This window comes from Moschus berezovskii, chromosome 7 (genome assembly GCF_049115385.1).
Source record: "Moschus berezovskii isolate FMDL1 chromosome 7, NW_MosBer_1.0, whole genome shotgun sequence".
Taxonomy (NCBI): domain Eukaryota; kingdom Metazoa; phylum Chordata; class Mammalia; order Artiodactyla; family Moschidae; genus Moschus; species Moschus berezovskii.
The window spans coordinates 30,036,879-30,059,891 of NC_142466.1; the positions used below are offsets into that span (position 1 = coordinate 30,036,879).

General features: G+C 39.1%; 1 protein-coding gene across 3 annotated transcripts in view; it reads right to left on the reverse strand.

Annotated features, from left to right (window-relative positions):
• FOCAD (focadhesin) overlaps positions 1-23,013 on the reverse strand; it is a 311,664-nt gene that overhangs the window by 263,687 nt on the left and 24,964 nt on the right. For 2 of the 3 annotated variants that reach the window (XM_088837878.1, XM_055428152.2), the window contains exons 2-4: positions 18,640-18,724; positions 15,719-15,793; positions 13,049-13,203 (exon numbers count right to left, since the gene is read on the reverse strand). In XM_088837878.1, the coding sequence (XP_088694004.1) occupies positions 13,049-13,203; positions 15,719-15,793; positions 18,640-18,696 (287 nt within the window). In that variant the 5' untranslated portion in view covers positions 18,697-18,724. Of the gene's footprint in view, positions 1-5,371; positions 5,434-13,048; positions 13,204-15,718; positions 15,794-18,639; positions 18,725-23,013 lie in introns of those variants that run through there. The other variant, XM_055428155.2, reaches the window with a different exon arrangement.

Sequence of the window (23,013 nt, forward strand, 5' to 3'; positions counted from 1 at the left end):
CTCTTGCCTGGAAAGTCCCATGGACGGAGGAGCCTGGTGGGCTGCAGTCTATGGGGTCGCTAAGAGTCAGATGCGACTGAGCGGCTTCACTTTCACTTTTCACTTTCATGCATTGGAGAAGGAAATGGCAGCCCACTCCAGTGTTCTTGCCTGGAGAATCCCAGGGATGGCAGAGCCTGGTGGGCTGCCATCTATGGAGTCGCACAGAGTCGGACGCGACTGAAGCGACTTAGCAGCAGCAGCAGTGAAAAGATAATAAAGGCTCAAAATATAATTTTTTAAAAGGGATAGAGGATGGAAATACATCAATTATGTTTAAATCCATGAGCTCGTTGTAATTTTTATAAAATAAAATCTAATTGTTCAACATTGATGGATTTTTTAAAAACTGATATTCTGAAGTTTAGCTAATAAAAAGAAAAAATCAGGTAGGTATCCTACCTTTCCTATACAAACTGTACCACTGGGTAACCGGATAGTAGACATGGGGAAGCTTCTCTTTATAGAAATATTTCGAATAATAAGCAAAAAATAAAATTAGAAACTATTTTGAAACTCCTAATGAATTACTCGATCTAGCCATTAAGCACCAACAGCTAACATCACCAAAAGAGAAAACAATGAACTGTTATATCCCTTTGGATGGAAGGACAGATTATCATCTATGCAGACGTCTTCCCTCCTCTGACACTCCCCCTCAACAATAACAAAAATTGAACTTAAATATCATCAAATTTCTAGAGCACGCTTTTAATTTATAGGAAATACAGAGAAATAAATTAAAGTACACCATGCGGAAGCAGTCAGCAAAATTTACACTGTGGGAATCACTGCAAACAACCCAGTTTTTTCAATAAATGTAAGAAAGAGACGGAGAAAGATGGAGCAATGCAAAGCAGAGAGCCTATAGGTTAAGAGAGATATTAAAGACATAACAACTCACTCTTATTTGGATGGTCAGTCCAACAAATTGTTTTAAAAAAATTATGAGGCAATTAGAAAACTGAATACTGGCTAGACATTTTAGAATTACACACATACACACACATACACATATCCAGGTATAATATTACTAATGTTTTTATTTTTAAAAACATATACACTTAATATTTACAGAAGAAATTACACAATATCTGGGATTTGCTACAATAGAATACGGCAGGAGGGAATTATGGAGGAGCAGGACTGGCCATGAGCGAAAAGTTGTTAGGCTGAGCAATAGGAACATGAGGGTTCATAACACTATTGTACTTATTTTTGAAATTTTCTATAGAAAGCTTTTAAAATCAAAGAGTTCCTCCTTGTAACACCTGTTTTTTCTAAAATTTTCTTGTTTTGTGTGTGTGTCACACTCCTTCCTTTACCTCCCTTCCCTTGGCAACCAAGTCAATGGCTATTTCTCTATTACTCTGTTTGGAAAGATAATACATGCTTTCAAAACAATATTCCAGAGGATGGTGATAATGATGAAGATGATGGAAAACACGGTGTCATCTTGCCATCACAACAAAACAATTATGTTATCTTTGACAATTGCTCTCCATCCACTCAATTGCCACTCCCTCTATTCCAGTCAGAGCAACACAGATCGAATAGCATTACCTATGCTTAAATACAATAATGTTTCAAAGCTAGAGCTGAGAAGCTGACAGATACCTATTTCCAAACTTATGGCTTTCCCCCAAGTTCAGTCTTCAGCAATAGTGTCCCAGTCTCCTCTCTGTTTTGAGAATTACCACTCCTTCTCCCTTCGTATGGTTACTATAGAAGGGATCCTAGCATACAAATATTCACAGAATAAAGACACAGCCAGTAAAGGGTAAATTGTCATCTTCCCAGGTGGCGCTAGTGGTAAAGAACTGCCAATGGAGGAGACATACGAGATGCAGGATCAGATTCCTGGGTCAGGAGGATCCCCTGAAGAAGGGAATGGCAACCCACTCTAGTATGCTTGCCTGGAAAATCCCATGAACAGAGGAGCCTGGTGGGCTATAGTCCATACGTCACAAAGAGTCAGACACGACTGAAGGGACTCAGCATGCAAGCAAACATACATCTAAGTCCTAACCTTGGTTCCTGTGCATGTAACTTTACTTGGAAATAAGGTCTTTGCAGATGTAACTAAGGATCTTGAGATGTGATCATCCTGGGTGGGCCTTCAGTCAAATGACTGGTATCCTTATCAGAGACAGGAAAGAGAGATTTGAAACACAGAGGCACACAGAGAAGAAGGTCATGAAAAGTCAGAAGCAGAGACTGCAACTGCACAGCCACAAGTCTAAGAATGTGAAGGGTTGCCAGCAGCCACCAGAAGCCAGGGAAGAGGCATGGAACAGACCCACCCATTCTCCAGAAGGAACCAATCCTGATGACACCTTGGTTTAGGGTTTCTGGCCTTCAGAATTGTGGAATACCAAATTTCTGTTGCTTTAAGTTTGTAGTCATTTGTTATAGCACTCCTAGAGAACTAATACATAGCCCTTGGCAGAACCAACTAGTCCAGGAGCAAACATCTGAAACACTCTGGTCCTGGGAAACCTGTTAACTGTGGTCAAGAAATCCAACCTCAGTCTGGCTATCTCTTACAGATAAGAGATGTCAGCCCAGGAGGCAGGTGGTGCCCCGTAACTAGGGAGCAGAGAAATCCATCTGCAGCAAGAGAGAAAAAAATACATAGCCTGTGTCTCTAACTTGCATCTGAAGCCCAGGTACATTCCTCTTAAGTCCCATGGGATACCCCTTTAGGAAAATAAATTAAAATCACCCTTTTATGCTCGAAGGATTACAAGTGAGTTTCTGTAACTTGTAGCCCACAGAGTCCTGTTACACTCAAGAACCTGTTGCCAAAGCCTTTTAGTAAAGATTGACTGGAACAAGTCCCTCCTTGGGTAGCTACCAAAACATGTTGAAATGACTCATGAACCCTCTGTGCATTGCTGTGCTTAGTCACTCAGTCGTGTCCAATACTTTGCGACCCCAGGGGCTGCAGTCCGCCAGGCTCCTCCATCCATGGGGATTCTCCAGGCAGGAATACTGGAGTGGGTGGCCAGGCCCTCCTCCAGGGTGTCTTCCCAACCCTGAGATCGAACTCAGGTCTCCCGCATAGCAGGCAAATTCTTTACCATCCGAGCCACCAGGGAACCCCAAGAATACTTGAGTGGGTAGCTTATTCCTTCTCCAGGGGATCTTCCAACTCAGGAATTGAACCAGGGTTTCCTGCATCACAGACAGATTCTTTACCAGCTAAGCTACCAGGGAAACCCCATGAACCCTCTAAGAGGGAGCAAAGGAAACTTCAGGCTTGAGCTACAAGCACAGTGACAGGAAACAATGCAACAAGGAAGCTCAGTTTGAAAAAAAGACCCTCCTACACTGTTGGTGGGAATGTAAATTGGTACAACCACTATGGAGAAGACTATGGAGGTTCCTTAAGAAACTAAAAATAGAGCTACCGTATGATCCAACAACCACTCTTAGGAATTTATCTGGAAAAAAACATAATTTGAAAAGATACATGCACCCCAATGTTCACAGCAGCACTATTTACAATAGCTAAGACATGGAAGCAACCTAAGTGTCAATCAACAGATGAATGGATGAAGAAGATGTCATCCATATATATAAATGGAATATTATTCAACCATTAAAAGAATGAAATAATGCCACCTGCTACAACATGATAGGCCTACAGATTATCAAACAAAGCGAAGTGAACCAGACAGAGAAAGATAAATATATGATATTGCTTATATGTGCAATCTAAAAAAAAAATCATACAAATGAATTTCTTTACAAAACAGAAACAGACTCACAGACATAGAAAACAAACTTATGATTACCAAAGGAGGCAAGAGGGATAAATGAGGAGTTTGGGATTAACATAGGCATACTACTATTTATAAAATACAATTTATAAGACCCATTAGGACGTACTGTATAGCACAGGGAAGCATAGTCAATATCTTGTAATAACCAATAATGAAAGAGAATATTAAAGAAAAAAAAATATATATATAACTGAATCATTTTGCTGTGAAACTAATAGAATGAATTAGGTGAAAATAATACAAATAACTATTTTTTTAAATTTTTTTAAAAGGAAGTTCAATTTTCACTGGCATAAGAGCTAAACCCATATCTCATCATAAAAGGCAGTGTAGGTCAATAATGATGCTGAATATTCCAGAAAAAAAAAAAAGAAAAAAAAAATTTTGGTCAAGCTGCACAGACTATACTAATCAAAACCACCCATAAAAATTGTTCTTCCCTAGGTAAATATAGCATAATTACTATTGTGTATATGAATACCATGTCTCAGGTTTCCTTTGTGTGGGGTTTATTTGATTACAGCATTAAACACTGTACTTATGTATGTAAGCATACATAAATACCATATGCTCGCTCTCCTTTTGAAAAGACTACAATTAATGCTTGGTTCTTTATTTTCAAAATATTAAAAATAAAAGGTGCAAGAAAGTATCCATACTAATTTTTTGACCAGGGATGAGTGTTGAAGAGAATTACACAAACATTCCAAAAGAGCATCCCTGGGTATCATGGGAGCAAATGGTAAAATGTAGCCAAGTTTCTTTTTAACTCAAAAGGGTAAGTGGTCAGACTTAAGTACAGTATGTCCCAGCAAATAAGTGTTAAACACTAGATTAAAGATCAAGTCATTTTCTATATTTGTTATAAAATTATATGAGAAAAAAGGGCCAGGAAGAGAGGTAAGAAATTTTTAAAAGTTCTGGGGAACCCAAGGTTGAATAAATAACAAAAAATGATATTTCTTTCAAAAAAAATTTAAGTAATATAATGTTACTGAGATTTTGCCTGGGAAAGTTCTTCATATTTATTTGTCTTCTAAGTACCAGAAAACAGCCTGATTTCTTCTGAAACATTTTTCCATTATAAAAGAAGTATCGTGTATTTCAGTAGTCACTTTTTTAAAATCACCTAAAAACATCTTCACATAATAAACACGTGACTCTTATAATGGAAGATTTTGTGACAAACAAAGCCTTCAACCAGGTCAGCTAACTTAACAAGAAATAGGGCAGAATGTCCTAAATGAGGAAAGTGGCTGGAATTACTTTTCTGATTATGAGCTGCAAGTTGAAAGAGATTCTGTGAATTTAGAGAAAGAAAAAGGATTTGAAAAAGGCAAGGAGAGCATCTGAAAACGAGTTAAAAGGCTTAAGGAATACTTGAAAGACAAGATGAGGAAGTAGCCCTGAACCAGGAATTATGTCATTGTCAGATAAGAGTTAAAATTAAATGAGCAATGACACCAACGTAGATATAAACCCTGAAACCATCTCAAAGTCACAAAAAATTCTCTGACTCCCTGGCTACAAATAAGCATACTAACCATGACTGTCTTCCTCAAATCTTGGGGAAACCTCAAAAAGGCATCCTTCTTTAGTTCTTCTCCTGCCAAATAAAATAAAGTTAAATAATATAGAAAAGCTTCTATAATACAAGGTATGAATGCAGTAGTCTCCTTGGTTGCTAACCATTTCCTGAGTACTGATGAGTACTCAGACACTCAGTCATGTCCAACTCTTTTATGACCCCATGGACTGTAGCTGGCCAGGCTCCTTTGTCCATGGGATTTCCCAGGCATGTATACTGGAGTGGGTTGCCATTTCCTCCTCCAGGGATTGAACCATTTCTTACATGATAACAAAGCAATTAAGTTTCCCAAGGAACAGGGTCATCAACAAAAGAGAAGACCCTGAGAGACAAGAATTTTCTCATTAAACTGCCCTAACTCTTAACTCCAATTAGTTCTCAAAATCATTTTTAACCATACTGGACCTTCATCAGTCTATGGATCCAAGACTCACTGGATCCAGCAGCTGCAGCCAGGACCCACTAGGGGCATTTTAAACATCTCCTTTGATATTTACTAAAAAGTAGCTTTAAGGAGTCCCAGAAAATAGACTTTCATCTCTCATACCTTAATGCACTTTATTTTTCCCCAAAATACATAAATTACAGGTTCCTCTCCTGTTTGAATACACAAAAGAGAACACAAATCAAGTGGTAGTTTATCTAGAGCATTAACGCCCTACCAAACATATTTTTTGAAAGAAGGGGTGGGGGGTCGGGGAAGCAGTTGAACTGAAATTACAGGCTGTCATGACATCTCAATATTGAAAACTAAATACCTGGTTCCATAGGAGAGTATGGTTTTTATTCACAATCCTGTTACTAAGCAACTGTAACAATGGCTGCATGAAGCTTTCTAGAAGTTAGTGCAGTTAAGCAATCTAAGGAAAGAAAAACAGGGAAACTCCTTGCTTATGGGAATCTTTATCTTAGGATGAACTCAATGTAAAAACAAAAACTAACAAAACCAAAAACAACCTAAACGTAAAACAAGCTGTTCCTTAAAGGACAAGAAAAGTACATGTTACCACATATCATTCACTTTATTTTAATTTTATCTAATTTCAAAATTCACATTTAACTGCTGATAATAATTTCCTTACTGTGTTTCCTTTCTAGTCCCCTTCTTTCCTTCACCCTCCCTAGGAAATAATTTTTTTTCAATTTCCTTGCTGATTAAAAGAACATTTTAGACCTCTTATGTCCATTTCTTTGTTTACAGAAGCTATAAAAACTAGTTTACAATTGTTTCATGTTGCCTCCGCTTTGAACCCCAGAGTGCTCTTGGACATCAGACTATTCCTTTGAAGGGAACAGTCTCTCAAACAGAGCCAGACACTTTCCCAGCCACTCCCTGCATTTTAGACAACCAGAGCTTTGCAAATGTCAAGTCTCTTTTCAAAGTTAGACTATACAATGTAGCAGGCTCTAGACCAATGCTTCTCAAATTGTGGGTTGGAACTAGAGGGGGAGGGGGTGGGAGGAGGGGGGAGAGGGGTGGAAGAGGAGGAAGCTTTTCATACATGTTGCAGGGGAATTTTACAGACTAGACCTGCAAAGGGGCTTCCCTGGTGGCTCAGATGGCAAATAATCTGCCCGCAATGCGTGAGACCCTGGTTGGATCCCTGGGTCAGGAAGATCCCCTGGAGAAGGGAATGGCTACCCACTCCAATACTCCAGCCTGGAGAATTCCATGGACAAAAGAAAAAGGAAAAAAGAGCCAAAGCATAGGTTAAAAGAGAGAGGAAGAACCACACTGACTTGTCCCTCCATCTTTCCTTACAGCTCTCAACATTTAATGCTGACAAAGCTCCGGAAGCTACATTGTCTAAATGTCTACCCCACAGAAGGATGCTGCTTCTCCCTCCCTCCTTCCCTTCCTGTCTCCGCTACCCACCCCCCACCCCCGCCCACTGCCCTCCCTTCTCCTCCCTCTCTCCCTTCTTCTCCCCTCTCCCCTTCTCTCCCTCCCTCTGAAGAATGCTAGGCAAACAAAATGAAAAAATTCAGTTTTACACTCATTCTTCTACATCAAAGCTGAGCAATCTCGGTGTGGTTCTGTGCCCAAGATACCTCTACGTTGCAATAAATCTCTGTTTCAAAAAGAGAAAGCCAGAGACAAGCAGAAATTTAAACACTGGAAACCGAAGATCCAAAATGTCTCAGCCAAGAACCACAGGGAAATGACAAAGTCATTTCTGCTTTTAGATCCCAAAGATAAAGACGGTTTTCTGTCTCAGAAGATTCCCTGAAGAGCACTTGGAAGAGCAGTTGTGTGGGTTCCCTGTTTGTAATTAAACTTAACCTAATTTCTTAAATTTAATTCTCATTTCGGTTTTTTTTTAAGATGTAAACAATTCAGAGTATAGTCTTTGTAATCACTGCAAACCACAAAGCTGTGCTACTTGAAATAAAACAAAGAAAGAAAATTCTTCACAAATAATCATTATGTCTACTGGAAAGAATAAAGAAAACCTAGCAGTTTTATAACACATTTCATGATCAAATTGATGCAAAAGTTAAATTGGTCAGCTTCAGAATCTACTCTGTCTACATCTCCTGTGGCTACCAATGGAGACAACATGAATACTCTAAGAAACTTGTAAAACAACTAAAAACTTATTTTGTCTCTTTCTTTGCATGCATGCCCACGCGCACATGCACACATGCGCACACACTTGAACAAGTTTTTTTCTCTGTTGTTTTTGTTCAGTCACTCAGTCGTGTCTGACTCATTGGGAACCCCAGGGACGGCAGCACGCCAGGCTTCCCTGTCCTTCACCATCTCCTTGGGCTTGCTCAAACTCATGTCCATTGAGTTAGTGATGCCATCCAACCATCTAGTCCTCTGTCATCCCCTTTTCCTCTTGCCCTCAATCTTTCCCAGCTTCAGGGTCTTTTCCAATGAGTCAGCTGTTCACATCAGGTAGCCAAAGGATTGGAGCATCAAAGCTTCAGCATCAGTCCAGAATATTACAATGAATATTCAGGGTTGATTTCCTTTAGGACTGAATGGTTTGATCTCCTTGCTGTTCAAGGACTCTCAAGAGTCTTCTCCAGCACCACAGTTCGAAAGCAATAATTCTTCGGCACTTATCCTTCTTTATGGTCCAACTCTCACATCTAAATATTTTTTAGAAGGATTCTATTGTATAACCACAAAAATATCAGTTTTGAGGGGGCTTTTAAAAGGTTAAGTTTTAATGTGTCTCTCTTTATATAACTTCTTGGTTGTCCTTAAACAAGCCACCGAGATTTTGCCTAAGTCATTTTTTCAAATGTGGATAGTAGTAGTATTCAGTTCAGTTCAGTTCAGTTCAGTTCAGTCGCTCAGTCGTGTCCGACTCTCCGCGACCCCATGAATCACAGCACGCCAGGCCTCCCTGTCCATCACCAACTCCCGGAGTTCACTCAAACTCATGTCCACAGAGTTGGTGATGCCATCCAGCCATCTCGTTCTCTGTCGTCCCCTTCTTCTCCCGCCCCCAACTTTTCCCAGCATCAGAGTCTTTTCCAGTGAGTCAACTCGTAGTATTAGTTCCTCCCTAAATAGCTTTCATCCTAAATTCACAACATTAGAACCTCCTTGCACTGTGCAGTTGTATTGCTTATATCCAAAAGTAAGATTATCAGCATCTTAAAGGGGCCAGGGGAACGTCTCCAAGAGATAATTAGAGCAAGTTAGATTACACCTTGAATTCAAGAATGTTTTATTAGAAAATGATGTTTCTAATATCTCATTAGAAAATGGCATGGGCCATCCTTTGCACATCAGTCCAAGTCCATCATCACTGTTGTAAACTGGAAAGCAGAAGTTTTGCTGATAGTGGATCAGCATGCCATCTGTATATGTTAAAATTTGTCAGTAATATTAGATTTTTTTAATTAAAAAACATACTTTTGAATCAGCAACATGTTCACATAGTTAAATAGGCTTCCCTGGTGGCTCAGATGGTAAAGCATCTGCCTGCAATGTGGAAGACCTGGGTTCGATCCCTGGGTCAGGAAGATCCCTTGGAGAAGGCAACTGCAACCCACTCCAGTACTCTTGCTTAGAAAATCCCATGGATGGAGGAGCCTGGTGGGCTACAGCCCATGGGGTTGAAAAGAGTCAGACACGACTGAGCAGCTTCATTCATAGAGTTAAAAATTCAAAAAGGCATATGAGGCAAATATTCTGTCTTTCCTCTGTATCTCAGTTTTTCTCCTCAGCAGTAAAACTCTTACCAGGTCTTATTTATCCTGTTAAAGATGTTGTATGCACATGTCACTGAAAATTTATATGGACATGTTTATTTATTTTTTTAGGTTATATCTACTTTTTTTTTTATTGGGGGCTAATTATTTGACAATATTATATTGGTTGGTTTTGCCATACACTGACATGAATCCGCCCCGGGTGTACATGAGCTCCCCCTCCTGAACCCCCCTCCCACCTCCCTTCTCCCCCTATCCTCCCTCTGGGTCATCCCCACACACCAGCCCCGAGCATCTTGTAACATGCATCGACCCTGAACTGGCGATTCATTTATATGACAACATACATGTTTCAATGCCATTCTCAAAAATCATCCCACCCTCACCCGCTCCCACAGAGTCCCAAAGACTGTTCTATACATCTGTGTCTCTTTTGCTGTCTTGTATACAGGGTTATCATTTGCATCTTTCTAAATTCCATATATATGCGTTAGTATACTGTATTGGTGTTTTTCTTTCTGGCTTACTTCACTCTGTATAACAGACTCTAGTTTCATCCACCTCAAAAAGTAGCCTACTAGACACAATAGTCTTTATTTTTCATTTTTTAGTGAAAAAATATATCTTGGCCATCATTATTTTTCCAGCTGTATAATATTCCACTGTATCAACATGCCATAATTTACCAGTTCCCTATTATTTTCAATCACAAGCAGTGCTTCAATGAGTAATTTTAAACATAAGGTTACCATTAGTTTTCAAGAGTCTTTGGAAATATGGCCAAGATATAGAAGAAAGCTTTGAATTTTATTGTATGCAAATATAGGAACTTTAACAATTGAAGGATCCTGAAAAACAAATTTTCTTTTTAAGTTTCTGAGAGTATTCATATTGTCTAAATTGGTGGCCACAGGAGATATAGACAGAGTAATTCTGAAACTAACCAATTTAACTTTTGCATCAAGTTGATCAAATCTTTATTCAGAATGATCTGGTTATCTACTAACTGTCAAAGAGTATGCTAAAGACAAAAATACAGGTTAAAAATATAAACATATTGTGAAAGAGCAAGTAGCCCAGCTGAGAGGGGAAAAATTTAGGTAGAAGAGCTGACATCTGAGCTGAGCTTTGAAATATGAAGAAGATATTTCAGAAAAAGAAAGGGAAGGAACATTAACATGCAGAAATGCAGTGAGCACAGGTGTCAGAACAGGGATCAGGTGTGTATGGCTAACAGAAGTGTTCATGGCAGAAAACGCAGGTTGAATAGAAAGTGGGAACTAGTTTGGGAAGGGCATGTATACCATACTAAAGGGCTTGGACTTACAAATGTAGACTAAAAAGACTATATGCAGACTATACAGAAAAATCAAGTTTCCAAAAAGTTCCAAAAAGATGATCTAAGGGAACAAAATAAGATTTGTGAAGAAAGGTTAAAAGGCCAGAGGTTGATGGCTATTAAACACATGGAAAAATGTTCAACATTGCTCATTATTTGTGTGCTCACTTGCTCAGTTGTGTCTGACTCTTTGAGACCCCATAGACTGCAACCCACCAGGCTCCTCTGTCCATGGAATTTTCCAGGCAGGAATATTGGAGTAGGTTTCCAGTTTCTATTCCAGGGGATCCTCCTGACCCAGGGATCAAACCCACATCTCTTTGTCTCCTGCATTTTCAGGCAGGTTCTTTACCACTAGCACCACCTGGGAAGGTATTCACTCATTATTAGAGAAATGCAAACAAAAACTATAATGAGGTATCATTTCACACCAGTACCAGTCAGAATGGTCATTATCAAAAAGTCTACGAATTATAAATGCTAGAGGGGGTATGGAAAAAAAGAGAACCCTCTTGCACTGTTGGTGGGAATGCAAATTGCTATAGCCACTATGGAGAACAGTATGGAGATTCCTTTATAAACTACAAATAAAGCTAGCATACCACCCAGCAATCCCACTACTGGGCATATTCCCTGAGGAAACCAGAACTGAAAAAGATATATGTACCCCAATGTTCACTGCAACACTATTTACAAGAGCTATGACATGGAAGCAATCTAGATGTCCATCAACAGATGAATGGATAACAAAGTACATACACACAATGGAATATTACTCAGCTATATAAAGGAACACATTTGAGTCAGTTAATGAGGTGGAATAGAGCCTATTACACAGAGTGAAGTACGTCAGAAAGAGAAAGACAAATGTCACACGTTAACACATATATGTGGAATTTAGAAAAATAATACAGACAATCCTACTTGCAGGGCAGCAAAGGAGACACAGACATTTTGGACACAGAGGGGAAAGGAGAGGGTTGGATTATATGAGCGAATAGCATTGAAACCTATACCTCACCATATGTAAAAGAGACAGCCAGTGGGAATTTGCTGTATGATACAGGGAACCCAACCCCAGTGCTCTGTGATAATCTAGAGGGGTGGGATGGGGAGGGGTGGAAGGGGAGTTCAAGAGGGAGGGGACATTTGTACACCTAATGCTGATTTATGTTGATGTATGGTAAAAACCATCAAAATATTGTAAAGTAATTATCCTCTAATTTAAAAAAATAAAATATATATTTAAAAAGGCCAGAGGTTATTTAAGTCAATTGAGCTCAAATCCAGGAATGCACTAACCAAAGATTGATGGTGACAGCTATATTCCATCTCCACCGAAGGTAGAAAAAAAGATTAAGTATTCAGTTCTGGGTTTCCTTGGTGGCTGAATTAGCAAAGAATCTCCCTGCCAAGCCGGAGACACAGGTTCAGTTCCTAGGTCAGGAAGATCCCCTGGAGAAGGGAATGGCAACCCACTCCAGTATTCTTGCCTGGCAAATCCCACAGAAGAGGAACCCCCAGTCCACCAGGGGGTTGCAAAGAGTTGGACACAACAGCGACTAAACAGCAGCAGCAGTGAAGCAGCAGCAGTGAATGGAATAAATATGGTCAAACCAAACAAATTCAAAAACCTAAACATTATTTACTTCGAATAATCAGGGGAAGGTATGTCTAAATTACAAAATGCTTTTAAAGAAATCGATGCCATTATTTTCTAATGTATGCACTGATGTTAAAGGCTGACCAAGGCCAACAGGGTATCAACTTTACCAGTGTGGAATGAGTATTGTTTATGGGCAGCCTCCCTTCTTAAAATAAGTCAGGAAATTACACTGCAAACTGTGAGTTATAAACTTAGCTATTCATTAAAAAGAGCAATAACACTTTGAAGCAGAGTCCCAAAACTTAAGTACAGCAAAATGACTACAAATGCCCAAATTTTCAGAGCTTAATTTAGCATGTTTTCACCACATATGAAATAGCAACTGTATGACATTTTTAGGGAAAGAACAATAGCTACTAAGGAGGATGAACGGTGACCCTTAATGGCAAATCAGTGAATTTTTGTCTAAAAATTTAAACTGTTAACTGATCAAATATGAAGGAAAGGAGCACCTGGTTGATGGAATCAGGTTGAGAATCCCATTGAGAACATAGCTGAACTCCGCGTGATCCTGAGCGACAAGGGCCACCAGACCCTCGCAGCAAGCTGTTCGAACTACGACATTATCGCTGCAACACTTCTCCCACAGCAAGTTCAAGGCAGGAGTCTGAAATCAAACCAGTCATTAAAACACATGTCTGATGACTAGCAAACACATACACAGCCCCAGCAGTTCACCAAAGTGTAATTCATTCACCATAGGCTGGCTTTCCTCTACAAAAATGATGCTGTGTCACACCATGTGTAGGGTACACGGAAGCTGGTTTTCCAAGAGAGGCAGCGGACATGTTCTGATACAGTGACTCTCTCTCCTCTGGTGTCTTTGCACCAAACTGAGGCTGGCTGCAGAGGTTCTATCTGAGTCTAAGCACTGCAGCTACTAGGAAATCAAGACTATGGCTTGGTTCTGGCACTATGTTCTAACCAAGCCATTTAACCAGACACCAACCATACCAGCATATCAGTTAGTCTAAGTCTAAGGAGAAGGCAATGGCAAGCCACTCCAGTACTCTTGCCTAGAAAATCCCATGGATGGAGCAGCCTGGTAGGCTGCAGTCCATGGGGTCGCTAAGGGTTGGACCCGACTGAGCGACTTCACTTTCACTTTTCACTTTCACACATTGGAGAAGGAAATGGCAACCCACTCGTGTTCTTGCCTGGAGAATCCCAGGGACGGGGGAGCCTGGTGGGCTTCCATCTATGGGGTCACACAGAGTCGGACACGACTGAAGTGACTTAGCAGTAGCAGCAGCAAGTTGGACTTCAAATCACACCTATGCTTCAAGCCCTGAACATTTTCAGAAAATGTTCCTGCTCTCCTCCCACCAACCTCTATTTAAACTGTCAACTGGTCAAACATGGAGGAAAGAGCACCTGATTGATGCCACTGCACTGTCCCTTATGGTGCCTCTGCTCCAAGTGATTGAAGCTGAATGTGGACCCAGAGGAAGGAGACAGAAGGAGCTCAGGCTACAAGCAAGCTGCTGGTTCTAGGACGACCAAAAAAAAGCCTAGAAAAACTTTTTCGCCCAAGGAGAAGAGTTCGACTTCTACCTTCACACTGTGAACCTGTCATCTTTGATAGGAAAGCATCAGAAAGACACAAAAGTAAATAGTTCTTAATTTTGAAAATTCCTACTAAAGCAGAGGTTCTAGCTCTCATAACTTGCTCAGGAACTCATGATTCTCCTCAAAAAAAAAAAAAAAATTTCACTACTAATGATGAACCTACATTTGAATGTATTCTGGGCTAAGTCCATTTAGATTTTACATGGGGTTTGGGTTATTTATTTTTGCTTTTTTTTAAGAACACAATGAAGCTATTTTTCCTTCCTTCTGACATAATTTACTAGGGAAACATAAAATCTGGAGAGAAAAAAAATTACAATCCCCAGGTCCCATAGAATAACTAAACTAATGAAAATCAACATAAATTGTGCCCACTTTCCCATGGTAGCTGACTCTGAGAGCCTTTTCAATCTTAGGATCCCACTAACTAACTGTACAGAACAAGATAGTTAACAGTCACTAAAGGGAAGAAATATTTATATTCCATTTCTTTTATTCCAAAGGAAATTTTATTCACCTGTGTGGACCATACCAAAGGGTTCTAAATGTCATCACTCCACTTCTAAGCCAAACAAACAAAATAACAAAATAAATGAATAAAAGACTGATGACTCAGGTAACACTGCACCTTCATGGAAGGAAGCACTCTGTTATTAGAAGAAGAGGAAACATTTAGTTACAGGGATTTGACATTCAATAAATTCTGACAGTTTAAGTAAAACCACTAGATCTTCTCAGAGTACATAATGTGATTATAGGCAGGATTAAGATCAGAGTTCTCAGAAAATCTAATTTATATAACTACATACAAACACCAGATAAATGCCAATTAGTGAAGTATGCCTCTACATTGACTTCAGTGTGTCAGCAGAGGCAATAAGGAAATGTAACTTGGAATAGCTAATATAAAGGAATATGAGAGAAAGGAAATCAATTTACTTGTTATGAAAAAAAAAAATCTTATTTCCATCACCTATATTCTCCATAGAGTTTACCTTAGAGGTCCCACTTAAGCAGAGTTTCCAATCAGCATGTCAAGCTACATAGCACTGGTCAACCAAAACCCAAAGTAAATAGGTCAGTAAATATGTCAGCATTGGCATTCACCAACCCTATGAATGATACAGAATTTTTTCCTCCAGTTCTACCTGCCAAAGCGTGACTTTTCTAACTTAGAACTCGTGTTTGGGACTACCTAAAGCCTGAGAAATCTCCTATACCCAAACAGAGCCACTGTGTTCACTTTGTCCATTAAACAGATTCCCTCAGTAGTAACTCTGTCAGCCTTCTTCTAAAGGCTGCCGACCCTCGTTCCACCCAAGTTCTTTTTCATTAACAGTCATAAGAATACTCCCCTTCATCCCTTCCCTATCCAGTTCCTGGAGTCTGTTGTAACACTTTATAACGTTTAAAAGAAAAACATGGCAAAGAAACAAAAATAGATAAAATCATTTCTATAGTGACCTGAACTGTGAGGAAAACAAAAGAAGTGCAAAGGTGTTCCAGTTACCAGCAACATCTGAATAGAACTAAGCACAAAATTAAAGACAGACCTGGTTTGTGCACTGGTGGATCTTTTCTGAAAAGCTGTTTTCCTTTAGAACTGCAGCAATAAGATGCCCCACAGCCTAAAACAAACAAGATTAATGAATACATTCCCTCAGAAGTTCTCTCTCAATAGTGAATTTGAAGGTAACTAACAGCAGTACTAGTGGATATGAGTATACCAGTCAGTCAGTAATAACACTCCCATTCAGAGGGTGCATGCTCTGAAGAAGGCACTGTATTTGGCACTCCACAAATGGAATCTCTCATCTTCACAACAACCCTCAAGGTAAGCATTTTTATCCTACATTTTATCCCAGGAAGCAAACTACAGTTCACAGATGTTGAGAAAATTGCTGGATTTTCAGTTTAAATTGTTGTCACTTAGTATTACAAGATAATTTGAGATTGCTTAATCCATTAAACCATGAGACAAATGAGAAACTCCACAGCTTTTAAAAGCATCTTTGAAACTAAATGAAACGCATCATGCTTCATCATGTCCTTAATGAAGATAGAGAAAACTCATCACCATCTTCAATGACTATGGCCCACACAGATTTGAACCAACAGGTCCTCGCCCCACCTCAGACATTCTCCCTCCTCTAGGATCTAGGATGTAATATCCATGTTGGTTTCTCATAGGTTTCAGCTCCTTAGTAAGCTTTCAGTCTCATAAATCTCTAAAAATTTTCCATATCGTCTTTGGTCAAAAAACCCAGAATTAAAACTAAGATTCTCATAGGAGTGTTGATTGATTCCATAAATATATAAATGTTGTTACTTCCTATCATCTCAACTCCATTCTCCTAGATCTTCAGCACCAACCAGCATTGCTGTCGTAGAACCACAGACTAGCAACAACGACAGCCATTCTAGGTATGGGTTGGGCAAAACTTTGCTATGGCAAGAACTATTCAGTCTGCCCATGCAACTGATGTCTGATATGGATGTATAAACACCCATCAGCCTTGCAAAGTCTCCAGAAAAGCTCAAACAAAAGCACAGCACCTGCTCCTTCATTTCTTTTTGCGTTTCACACACTAGAATTGAATTCAGACTTCAATGATCAATGGTCTTTACAAGTCACTCATTTACATGAAATTTAAGTTTAGATCAACGAACTCTTACCTCCTTGTTAAAGAGATAGTAACAAAAATTGAGGACCAGTGAATAGCTTCAGTTCCTGTTTACAAAATAACCATATTTCATTGACTGTAAATGGCCATCAAATGCAAGATGCACCATTATTTTATGAACCACTAAGAAAGAAAAGGAAATGGCAACCCACTCCAGTGTTCTTGCCTGGAGAATCCCAGGTACGGGGGAGCCTGGTGGGCTTCCGTCTATGGGGTCACACAGAGTCGGACACGACTGAAGTGACTTAGCAGCAGCAGCAGCAGCAAGAAAGAAAAAAGGCTGCCAATTAATCTGTTATACAACGCTTCTTATAATTTTTTGATTTTATGTTAATGAAAGAGCTCTTTCAGACTCTTAGAAGATCATGGCCAAATGCACAAATGTGAGGCAATATCAACTGTATAATGACTGCTGCCATCAATTACTAAATGCAGATGTTAAAATGTGAAAAAAAAATGTGTGAATCAATGAAATATGGTGCTAACACTGAGCAGTGGTTACAAAAGAACAATAAGAAGTATTCACAGAGGACAGGGAACAATTGCAAGAATCTAATAAAACCAATATGAAACACAATATGGACCAAAAAAGCTAGCATTCATATTTAGAAGAAGGACTAACAGAAAATAAGCTTAATGAGAAATATCCCCCACTGCCCGCCAAATTCAATTTCTCTAATTTACCTTCCAATTTATCCCTCTAACAAATGACAGCATATAGCCTAAATTGACTTTCAAATACAAAATCCAAGCATAAATCAGCCTATGCTACTACATAAGTTTTCCATAACAAAGAGTAGCTTAAATGGATACCACACACTAAACAATACAAACACACTTTTCTCTTAATTTAACAGCAACACATACAGGCATTTCTTGATTTATCTATGCTAACGAAGGGACTCCACACACAGAAAAATAGAAACTGTGGACAGCGTTCTCCAAGCCTTCATCTTCTTCTTCATGGTAAGCACCTGTGTTGCACAGGATATGACTCCAACCCAGTCAGGTAGAAGGGAATCTTGCATAAGGAGTGTTCTACTCCTCATGGAAGGGTTCCCCACTACCCAGCTAAGTCAATTCCCACAGCAGGCATCTCCGAAGGTAACTGCTGAGAGTATCCAAGACGCTGCAGGTTGGCAAGTCTTCAGGCAGGCTTCTGCTGGTCCCTTTGCTTTACTCTCATGAGAAAAGACAGTAGCTATTATGGTACCTTGATTAACCAAAATGCTTCTAGTTAGCTGAAGGTTAACCAGAAAACCAGTTCTGTTTTACCCCTAATAACCGAAAAGCTCTTCTAAAACTAATTATCACAATCTTCTACCTGAGTTAGCATATATATAGATCTAATTTTTCAATCCAGGATATTTTACTGGTTTAAGATCATTATTATAAAAATCTATTATTCTTAATGGTTGTACTAAGAGTAGAATATACCTTTTTAAATAGGAATCTCTAACATTCTGAAGATGTATAACCATTTACTTCTGTTCCCAATAATTAACTACAGACCAAAAAATATATATTCAGAGGTTAAACAAAGTTTTTTATCTCTAAGAAGAAAAGTATGACATAAATAAAAGCACAGATTGGTCAGTTTTATTATTTACTTTCCTATGTCCAATATAAATTTTCAAAGTAACTGATATAAAAGTTAGTTATTAATATATACTCCTGTACACAGATGAATTAAAATATTTAATGTTAAAAATATAAATTTCAATCCACCAAAAATGTTCATTTGTTACCATTAAGCATAAATAGATAAATGAACAAATAAATAAAATTACCTGTGACTGGATAAGAGAATTTGGAAATTCAAACCTTTTCCTGATGTCATCCGACATTTTTACTTCTCTTACATATAAGCAGATTCTGTAACCAAAACAAAAGAATATTTGTTACTCTGGAAAAGGAGTTCAAATAACTATTTGTCAAATAATATGAAAGTAATTCTGTACAAAGACAACAATGGCAATAAAGCACAGGGCCCTGGAGAACAATCCCTTGGCACACCCTTCACCGTTAACCACTTCAGCCCTCAAATGCCACGACTGATGGCATAGTAAACTAAAAATGCCCAACAGTTCTTAGTTTTCCCAGGAGAGCAAATCCCAAAACAGATGAATTCACTCCACAGAAACAAACAAAATTCCAAAAGTTCATGTCTAAATAGCAGAATTTTAAAAGTTCAACCACAGATTTGAAATAGAAATTCATCCTTCTGTGGATCAAAACTTCTGAGGAAGAAAGAACCAAACTTTCACAAAATTGTTTAAGTTGTGCCTCACTTTGGCACAAGCTTCCACTGAAGCATGAATCCACCCGTTTGTGACAAGTGTGAAGCACTGGTGAGTTTTTTTCAGGAAGTATAGAAATGACCTAGAAATTCACACATCCAAACAGATCCTTTGTCTTCTAAAAGAGGAACAGCAAGCAATCAGCACCAGCTTTTAATACTGACGTCATGCCTCTCACGCCTGTTGGGTTCTCAAGTGCAACAATCACAACATCATCGAGGAAGACAGAGTAGTAAAGTGGAGGCACAGAACTAGTAAGGGGGTTTCCCGGGATCTCACTTGATCCAGTGACCACACAGCACTGAACCCACTGAATTACCCCCCACTCTAAAACACAGGATGCTGTAGGCCACGTATTTATTACAGCATAACTTTAAAAAATGCTTACATTAGTACTGTACTCTAAGTTATAAAAATAACAGGCAACAAAACCAAGCTCTCCTGATCTTAAAAACGAAGGCATTTTGTGTTGAATCTGCAGCTTTTTCTCACTACTGTCTCCCTTTTCTTCTAAACCCAAGCTCCCTGGATAATTTATGCTACCTTTCTTCCTCAACATATGAGTCCAACTTAACTCCCTTGAATTGGCCATTTCACAGCACTGAAACAACACGTTCTGACTGCAAACCGTGTCCCTTATCTAATCCACTCACTAGCTTTTAAGCAGGTCAAAATTTCAACTTCCCAGTTGTATTAATCTCACCTTTCTTGAAATGTTCTTCTCTGTTGTTCCATAAGACATCATAACAGAATTTCCCAAAATGTGTCTTGGGGAAAGCCAAGATAGAGACCTCTTCGAGAGGAAAAAAGAATTTTGTAGGGACATATATTTCCACTTTGAAAATTCAAAATGTAAATAAGCCAAATAAAACATGAAATATGTTAGACGGTGATACAATGGGAAAAAATAAATCTGATCTCTTTTTCTATGAGTTTGTTTTTGAAGTACAACTGACCTACAACACTCTGTTAGTTCCTGTTTCACACGTAATGAGTCGACATTTCTAAGCATTTCAAAATGATCGCTATAGTAAGATATTTACCATCACTAATATAAAGTTATTACATAATTATTGACAGATTCCCCACACTATACAATTCATACCTGTGACTGGTTTATTTTGCAGCTGGAACCAGAGACAGGAGAGAGGAGGAGGCAGAAGTGAATGAAGGCAGTCAAAACATACAAACTTCTAGTCATAAGATAAACAGGTACCAGGGATGTAATGTACAACACAGTGCTGAATGTTACATATAAAATTTGTTAAGGGAGTAAATCTTAAAGAGTTCTCATCAAAAGGAAAACATATTTGTTGCTACTTCTTTCATTTTGTATCAATATGAAATAGTGGATGTTCACTAAGCTTACTGTGTTAATCATTTGATGATGTATATGTCAAATCATTATGCGTTAAGAGTGCTAAATGTCAGCTGTATCTCAATAAAACAAGAAAAAAAAATTTTTTTAAGTAAAGCGAATAGAACAAAGGGGAGGAGATGAGAAATGGGGGATGGATACACTTTCTATTTAAATATGGTGGTCACCTTAGAGGGTGCCATTTGGGAGTTAGCCACACATATAATCTAGGGAAACAGTATCACAGGCATAGGAAACAGTGAATTCAAAAGCTCTAAGCTAATGATCTGCTTAAGATACATCCCAGAAAGAGTAAAAGGATGAGTTAGGAACAGAGCAAAGGAGGAAGGAAATGGCCAATGAGAGCCAATGAGAAGCTAGACCATAGAGGCCCTTGTAGGCCACTGGAAGGACTGATGTAGTTATCCAGAGTGAAACGGTTAACCACTACAGGGGAAAAAAAAAAAAAAGTGGTAAGATTTTAATAGAATCACTTGAGGTGAGATGTGGTCAGACTCTGGGTATCTTCAAAGGTAGAGTCAGTGTAGTTACTAACGGACTGGATAAGAGTATAGGAGAAAGAAGGGGTCAAAGATGACTCCAGTGTTTCTGATCTGAGCAGCTTCATTCTTAATTTCAATTCCTTTGGGCATTTTACACATGAAACAAAACCATGAATATATTAATTACCATGGCATTCTTTACTAAAAGGAAAAGCCATCAACTGAGATAGGGAAATGAGTTCTTTGAGGGAATACTAGGAATTCCATTGTGCACAAGTAAGTTTTAGATGCTTAATGGATACCCAAGTGGAGACGTCAGGGAGAAAGTTGGATATATGAATCTATAATTGAAGAGACAGATATAAGTTGGTGATACAAATAATGGTGTGTACTACTGAAGAATCTGAGAGATTCTAAGGCAAGAAATTTGATAAACTTCGCTTAATCCAGAGTTTACCAAGCTTATCTGGTCATGGCCCCCTTTTTTCTGAAACTAGCTGTTAACAGTCTATACAACCAACCTTCCCTGGGATACACCTTGGTAAACACTGCTCCACTGGTTCCTCCTATTTCTCTCTCCACTCTGCTTCTTGCGCACCATCTTCCTTCCTGAAGGTGCTCCCAAGTCTCTTGTCTTCTTCTGCTTTCATGAAACTCTCCCGGAGTCTTCATCTAGGCCCTATCTCCAAACACTTCTCTACTCTCTCTCACAAGGCTCTAAAGCACCAGACTGGAGATGTTAAAAACAAAACACATATTTTCTCATAAAAATTGTTCCCACTTCAGTGCATCTTTTCCCAGTTCTCCTCTCACAATTTTCTTCACCAACATTCTCACAGTCCAGTCAGTCACAGAGTCAGTTCCATTCCGTCCAGCATCTCAGAGTTTATGCCTCCATTTCTCTACTCGTCATCTTCAATGCTCACGTGGGACTTCCTTCAGTAACGGGTTAAACTTGGGGTTCTCTACCCCATACACTGCTGTCAGACTAACTGTCCTAAAATGCTATTTCCATCACATCAATTCCCTGTAAAGAATACATAGCAGGCTTTTAATAGCCTGGCAGGTTAAATACAAAGACTTATTTCCAGCTTTTAAGTTATCTCCAACAACAATCTCACACATTCAACTTCATTTTCACTGTTGTCTAATTCTGGTGGTTTAGTCGCTAAGTCGTGTCTGACTCTTGCAAGCCCATGGACTGTAGCCTGCCAGGCTCCTTTGTCCATGGGATTCTCCAGGAGAGAATACTAGAGTGGGTTGCCATTTCCTTCTCCAAGGGATCTTCCTGACCCAGGAATCTAACTTGGGTCTCCTGCATTGCAGGCAGATTCTTTACCCACTGAGCTACAAGGGAAGTTGTCTAATTTTAAGCTGCCTAAAACCATTTTCAGAATACACCCACATGCTCAAAAATTGGTTCATTCCTAATGGATTCCTACCTAGCCCACCACCCACACCACTGCTCATGTGGAATCTCAGCTCCCCAACCAGTGATGGAACCCATGCCCTCTGCAGTGGAAGCACAAAGTCTTAACCACTGGACTGTCAGGGAACAGGGAAGTCCCTAAGGGATTTTATTTATGCCATTCTCTCCTATATAAAATGTCCTCCTCTATATGATCACTGCAGATGGTGACTGCAGCCATTAAATTAAAAGACACTTGCTCCTTGGAAGAAAAGTTATGACCAACCTAGACAGCATATTAAAAAGCAGAGACATTACTTTGCCAACAAAGGTCCATCTAGTCAAAGCTATGGTTTTTCCAGCAGTCATGTATGGATGTGAGAGTTGGACTACAAAGAAAGCTGAGAGCCGAAAAATTGATGATTTTGAATTGTGGTGTTGGAGAAGACTCTTGAGAGTCCCTTGGACAGCAAAAAGATCCAATCAGTCAATCCTAAAGGAAATCAGTCCTGAATATTCACTGGAAGGACTGATGTTGAAGCTGAAACTCCAATATTTTGGCCACCAGATGCAAAGAGCTGACTCATTTGAAAAGA